Genomic DNA, 7,152 nt, shown 5'->3' on the forward strand with positions numbered 1-7,152 from the left:
AATGTTATATTTTATTAGTCGTGTTCTTGTCGTGTCCGTGTTCTTATATTTTGAACTTTGCCGAGTCGCCGTGTCCGAGTTGTGTCGTGTCCTGTGTCTCGTGTCCGTATTCGTGACATATAGATCAGAATAAAAAATTAAATAAGAAGAAATGGAGAGATTAAGTTATCACAATAACGACGTCATTATTACCCAGTTTTGGGCGCTTGGAAGAGTAAAATCAGGGAATTAACATAGCTTGTGTATAGATGTATTTTTTTCCTATATAAAAAAAGACAATTTATTGACTACTTTTAAATACAGTTACACGTTACAAGTCGCATATGATATCCATGAATTACGCTTGAAGAGCAAAATATCATTATCTTATAGTTAAAGACTTTTATAGAGTAATTAGTTGTATGATATTAAAGCAAGAGGTTCTAAATTTGAATCCTACCGGACTTCTATTCTTATTTAGATTAATTTGTCACATATTGTTTCATATATTTTCAAAGCACTTCTTATGCAAAAATAATACATATATATAATCATCAACATAACTTACCAAATTTATCCCGAAGCTATAGGCCCATAGTTGGTGACCCTGAACCTGCCACAATTGTTTAAAACTCCACTACCAAAATCAAGAAGTAAAAGCCAAAAAGAGGGAGGTCAGCAGGCTTCAGGTGGGAAAAAGCTAACCCTCCCACTTTCAGTAAAGGAGAAAAAAATAGTAATAATTACATACCCAGTTCCAAACACAATTAGGAGGAGATATAAGAAAAGTATAACACCAGCAAAAAGTGAAGAAGCAGCAGTAGAGAGGGTACAACCATCTACCATCTTTAACTTCTCTCTCCCTACCCTCTTTTATCTTAGATAAAATATATGGATAGTCCTTACATTATGTACTATTTTGATATTGCAATTACACCTACTAATTCATCTAGGTTAGCTTAGTGGTTGTTATCTTAAGAGGTTGAAAATTTGATCTCCTGAGTGGACTTTTGCAAGTAGCGCTTGAGCTCTTTCTTCTAATTTGTATAGTATGGTACTTGCACTTCCTTTGGTCTTAATTATTTTAAAATATAATTTATTATTTTTGTTTAATTTAATAAGATTAAAAAGACTATTTTTACAGTAAAAACCAAAGACTTGTTTTTGATGTGCAGTGCCTAAAGTACTCTCTCTATTTACATCAAAGTTCAGAATCTGAAGTGTGGTAATAAATAAGTATAGGGACCAACCTGCAATATTAGGACACTAGAGGGACAATGACAATCCAAGGATTTTTGACCCTCTGCTCTTTATCTTTACCTTTCACAGCTTCACTCTGTGTTATTTTAAGTTCACACCCACAGCACCTTCCCCCCTCACCCTTCATTGTTTATGAGTTTCCGTAAAGCTGGCAGAGACAACAGCAACAAAAGGCAGCAGAGAACAGCAGCTCACTTCAGAAGATGAGAGATAGAGATAGAGATAGAGAGAGAGAAAGAGATAGAGAGAGAGAAAGAGAGAGAGAGAGAGAGACACACAGAAGAGAGAGAAAGACACAGAAGAGAGAGAAAGAGACTCTGCCATCTCTCTCTCTCTCTCTCTCTCTCTCTCTCTCTGTGCATACTGCATACTCAGAGGCCTGTTTCTGGCTCTGCTCACAGGGTCATAATAATAAGAGCAGCCAGCAGAGTCTTACTGCCACCAGGTGGCAGCATCACCTGCAGCTTCTGACACCTTAGCATTAAAATAGCAATTAAGCTGAGTGGCTTTTCCACCCAAATGACATGGAAAGGGCCCTGCACCCCAATACCAACATGTCATCAAACTGCCACAATCTCTTTGTTCTTTTATTGCTCTTTATTATTAGAATAATAATAATAATATTAATGATAATAAATTGAATTTCAAAATGACCCTCTGATATACTGGTTTTTGCAGTTATCTGCTGCCCTATAAAGAAAGACTCTGCCGCCCTCCACAGCTTCTATTTTGATAGAGACAGAACAAATTCAATTTAAATATTATTTATTTTTTATTATCTTTTAATATTAAAACGGTGGAGCTTGAAATTAGCTTTGGACTTGTAAATATCGGCTCAAGGACAAAGTGTAATATTTTTTTTTTAGATTCAGATTAGTTTTCTTCTTTCTGTTTTTTTAGTTTTTGAGAAAATGGTACTGTGCTACTGCTTTGTCCCTTACTAGTAAATTAAAGCTGAAAATATATAGTAATATAGTATATAGCATAAAATTCACAATTTATAAATTTTTGATTACTAAAATGTAGTACTTAATATATAGTCTTTTGCGCAATAGGTTTTTATGAAAAACTAAATCAAAAACACCTAATTTTCTATCTCTTTTTCCCTTGACTCTTCCTCCTCAAAATCAAGAAATGATGTGAGGGGTCATAGATTCGAGTAATCAGTTGAAGAGATTTTAGGTAGGGATCATTGGGGCCAAGCTCCTAAATTAAAGAGGAAAGCACTACTAAATCCTCCAGAACACAGGGGTCTTCTTGAAGTTTTGCTAAAGAGCCCCCTACTTTTATAAAAGCTCAAACTTAGAAACAGTGCTCACAGGTCAAGTGATTTATCCATGCAGCAAAGGCCGAAGATTCTGCAGCCCACACTCTGCATCTTGACTGAATGACTCATCCTAAGCATGCAACCACCCACTATATATAATAGAATCTAAATCCACCATTATAATAATCATAATGTCACCTTATTTTTATTAAACCCCCAACCCCAGAAAACATCATTGAATGCAAGGAGCCACAGTAAGATATATATATATTATTATGATTATGTGTATATATATATATAAAATATATATATATATATAAGAAGCAGAAGCCCATTGCTTTTGCTTCTCTCTTCACTACTCCATTCTAACTCTCTTTGCTCCTCCTCATCTTGGTTTTAGTTGGTGTGGGTGAGGTGGGGGGAGGGTTTTTAATTTGGTTTTGAAGCAAAGTTTTGGGAAAGATGATGAGTGGGAGAAGCAGCAGGTACCCTTTCACTCCATCACAATGGCAAGAGCTGGAGCACCAAGCCCTCATTTACAAGTACATGGTTTCAGGGATCCCCATCCCCTCTGATCTCATCCTCCCCATTAGAAGAAGCTTCCTGCTTGACTCCACCATCACCTCTCCCTCCCTTGCCCTCCCTCCTCATCAGCCCCCCTCTTGTGAGCACCTCCTCTCTCTCTCTCCTCCTCCTCCTCCTCCTCCTCCTTTGGTTTTTTTATTTTTTTTCTTCTTTTTGTAAAAAAAATAAAAAAAACACAAAAAAACAAAAAGAAGAAAGAAAGAAAGAAAGAAAGAAAGAAAGAAAAGGAAATGAAATGGAATAATTATTTTTGGGGTTTTTAATTAAGTGTGGGTGGTGGTGGTGGTGGTGGGATGCATGCAGTGGGATGGGGATGTTTTCAGCTGGGGTATGGCAGGAAGGCAGAGGACCCAGAGCCTGGGAGGTGCAGGAGAACAGATGGCAAGAAATGGAGGTGCTCCAAGGAGGCTTATCCTGATTCCAAGTACTGCGAGAAGCACATGCACAGGGGCAAGAACCGTTCAAGAAAGCCTGTGGAAATCTCTCTCGCCAACTCCTCCTCCTCCTCCTCCTCCTCTTCTTCCTCCTCCTCCTCTTCTTCCTCCTCCTCTTCTTCTTCTTCCTCTTCCTCTTCTTCTTCTTCCTCTTCTTCTTCTTCCTCTTCTTTATCACACGGCCTCTCTCACTACCCTTCTTCTCTCTCCATCTCTGCCGCACCGGAGCCCCACCACCACCTCCTCTACCCTTATTACGGAACCAGACCCCCCTTCCACTGGGACAACACCTCTCCTTACTCTGCTGAGAAAGATTACAGGTGTATCTTATCGCCCTTCTCTTGTATCTATCTATCTATCTATCTATCTATCTATCTATAGCTTAATCTCTCTTCTCTAGTACACTATCAAGACAATGAATCAACGTGTACGCACGGCAGGTATGGTCATGGAATGAAGGACGAGTACTCTTTCGTCTCGGAGGCCTCAGCGGGAGGGAGGGAGAGCTCGTGGCAGTTTAGGCCGCTGGGGATGAGCTCCTTGGGAGACCCAAAACATGGCTCGAATGAGCTTTTCAAGGAAGCAGAAGAGGAGGAGGCCAAGCAGCAGCAGCACTGCTTTATTCTGGGAGCTGATTTTAAGCTCGAAAAGCCCGCGAAGACGGAGCGAGCCGAGCACGGCGAGGGCCAGAAGCCGCTGCGCCATTTCTTCGACGAGTGGCCGCCGCAGAAGAGCAAGGATTCGTGGATGGACTTGGAAGGCGAGAATGCCAGCTTGGCCTACTCCAAGACCCAGCTCTCCATCTCCATCCCCATGGCTCACCACGACTTCTCCATCGCCGCCCCCCGATATCGAAATGGTTCGCATCTTTTACATGCAAACAACGTATTTAAACACACCGTTCTCTATCAGCTTAAGCTTTCAGAGCTCAGCGACTGTTTCATATCATTTAACACAATGCACACACTCTCTCTCTCTCTCTCTCTCTCTTTCTCTTCCCGTTTCACCTACGTACAAGTTTATGACCCATTTTTCTCTTTGATTTTGTTGCAGATGAATGAGGTATCAAGAGCTTTTTGAGATGCAGTTGCTGCATTTTTTAGTGTCTTCTTCTTCTTCTTCTTCTTCTTCTTCTTCTTCTCTTTCCTTTGTGTGTTCTAAGTTACTCATTTTGTTTTACTCTCTAAGTTTGTAGGAAGCTATGTGTTTGAGATGTCCTTTTTTTCATATTAGATGATCTATGTTGTGTTTGTTCAAGAGCTACCCAGATGTTGATCTTATAAAAGGGGACAGAGACACCCCCAAAGACAGCACACCCCCCCCCCCACCCCCCCCCCGCCCCCCCCCAAAAAAAAAAAAAAAATCTAAAAGTCTGAGGGATTTTTCCATGCCATGAATGATGCTAGCAAAGGGGTCCAATTTGGGATTGAGCTGGTTCCATGACAAATTGCTTTTCATGTTTGGGCTTCATGGAGGTCTAATAAAATCATGGGACCCAACACGTTGAATGTGTGTTGTACTACGCATCTTCTTGCATACAGATATTTAACTGGCCCTTGCACAGGTTGTCCATCAGAAAGAAATTCCATCCAGCCCAGACATACGGATATTTTGATGAGAATTTAATTTATCTGACATGTTTTTAATGTGATTGTGAAAACTTATAACGTAGCTCTTCGGTGTGCGTTCAAAATATTCATATTATAGATTCGTATTTATACGAATAAATAGAGTTTTAACCGAGTGCAGTACATGAGTGCAGTACATGAATGTGCGTGAATGCACTGGCTGCGTGGGCAATACGTCGCCTTGTTCATTTCCGCGGGCCGTGCGTTGTTTTCTTACGTACTATTGTCATTGCCATTTGGCAAGAGACGAAGAGAGAGAGAGAGAGAGAGAGAGAGGACGAGAGAGAGGAGAGAGAGAGAGGTGTATGCATGGAAGGGGACTAAACTGAGTTTCTGATGCTTTTGAGTCTTGGAGCAGTAGAGCTAATAAAAGAGGTGTTTCAATGCTTCAGCTACTGAGTGATGCTTATTAAAAGTGGTGGAGGAACTCATTTGGTGCTCAAAATTTTACTGGGCTAAGGAAATGGGAATAGTAGTTTTTTTTTATTTTTTTTAAACCTATATACAATAGAAAAATTTATGTGCAAAGAATTTGAGAAATTTCAAATCAAACCAAATTTTCCGGTTTGAAAATTTGAGAACTTTACCAACCCAATTTATTAAAAGAATTGATCCAAACCTAACCAAATTAATTCGGTTTGATTCCGTTTTGTAAGTAGCTTTTGAAACTCCTGTTTTTTAAATTAATTTGTAACTTTAGACTCAAAATTGAATTATTATAAAGGTTACACATAAAAAATTTGATCATAAATATATAATTTTTACAAGGTGTATTGATGTTTGATCACGATTTAAATATAAATATATAATTTTAAATGTATGGTTTAGGTAAAAAATGGTAGCAATATTACTATTCGGTTTTAGAAATATATATTGTATTTTGAATTTTAAAAAACATATATTGTATTTTGGAGTGAATTAGTTGATCCAAAAGCGAAATAAAGATAGAATATTCCTGGATCAGTTTAGTGTTTTTTTTTGTTTGAGAGATAGATAGCACGCTACCTGCTTCGTTTATTTCATTTACAAATAAACTTAACTGAAAATGTGAATCAACTAGGATTCGAATTTGGATCTCTGGTACTAACCACCAACCCCTTTGCCACTTGCTTTAGGGACAGTCGGCCTGGGTCATGTAGTTACACAACATAGTTAATATAATAAAGGGTAATTGAATGGTACCTTTGGTCCTCAAACTTTGAGGCATGATATTTTGGTTCTTAAATTTTACTTTATTAAAAAAAAATTTTAAAATTTTTTAAATTATTATAATTAAATTTTACAAATAAATTTAGTTGACTAAATACAAATATTTTATTGGTGTGCCAGTGACGTGACTTGTTAGTAATTGTCACGTTATCAATTCAACATTGTCACATCACTATTGTAATAGTGATGCTTTATAAATTAACTAATTAAATTGGGATGTAAAATTTTATTAAAATAATTTAAAAAGTTGGAGTCAGAAATTATAATAAATTAAAATTTGAGAGTTAAAATAGAACGTGCCTCATATTACTTGGTTTTGAACCAGCAGTGCAATTTAGCTTTATAGTAATTATAAAATATACGATGTTGATAAGTAGTTAAATGACAAAGCGCGATACGTAAATTAATTAATAATTCTCAACTATTCTGCATGGGATTCTTCTGGTCGTTTTATAATTAATTAAATTATCTCCACTTTAAGTTGAATGAAGCTTTTCTTAATTTTCGTTACCTTTTTTATGCATACAAAATATAACGCATCTTCATTACGTCAACACAGATTCGGCTATGTAATTTCTTTTCGGGTAAACTTTAATTACCCCTGTGTGATTTCACACATTCTCACTTTAGTACCCTACGATTTAAAATGTATCAAGTTAACCTATGTGGTTTCGCACTTTCTCACTTTAGTAGTCTGTGGTTTAAAATGTATCAAGTTAGTACCTTGTGGTTTCATTTTTCTCTTCTTATTATCTATATATTTTACTAATTTTTTTTTGTTAAATCAGTG

At 37.4% G+C, this 7,152-nt stretch overlaps 1 protein-coding gene across 1 annotated transcript; it reads left to right on the forward strand.

The window, feature by feature from the left end:
• On the forward strand, positions 2,845 to 4,780 carry LOC109706589 (growth-regulating factor 1-like). Its single transcript, XM_020227525.1, has 4 exons — positions 2,845 to 3,170; positions 3,395 to 3,845; positions 3,966 to 4,384; positions 4,579 to 4,780. The coding sequence occupies exons 1-4, from the start codon at positions 2,969 to 2,971 to the stop codon at positions 4,584 to 4,586; spliced, it is 1,080 nt and encodes a 359-aa protein (XP_020083114.1). The 5' UTR covers positions 2,845 to 2,968; the 3' UTR covers positions 4,587 to 4,780.

This window comes from Ananas comosus, linkage group 2 (genome assembly GCF_001540865.1).
Source record: "Ananas comosus cultivar F153 linkage group 2, ASM154086v1, whole genome shotgun sequence".
NCBI lineage: Eukaryota > Viridiplantae > Streptophyta > Magnoliopsida > Poales > Bromeliaceae > Ananas > Ananas comosus.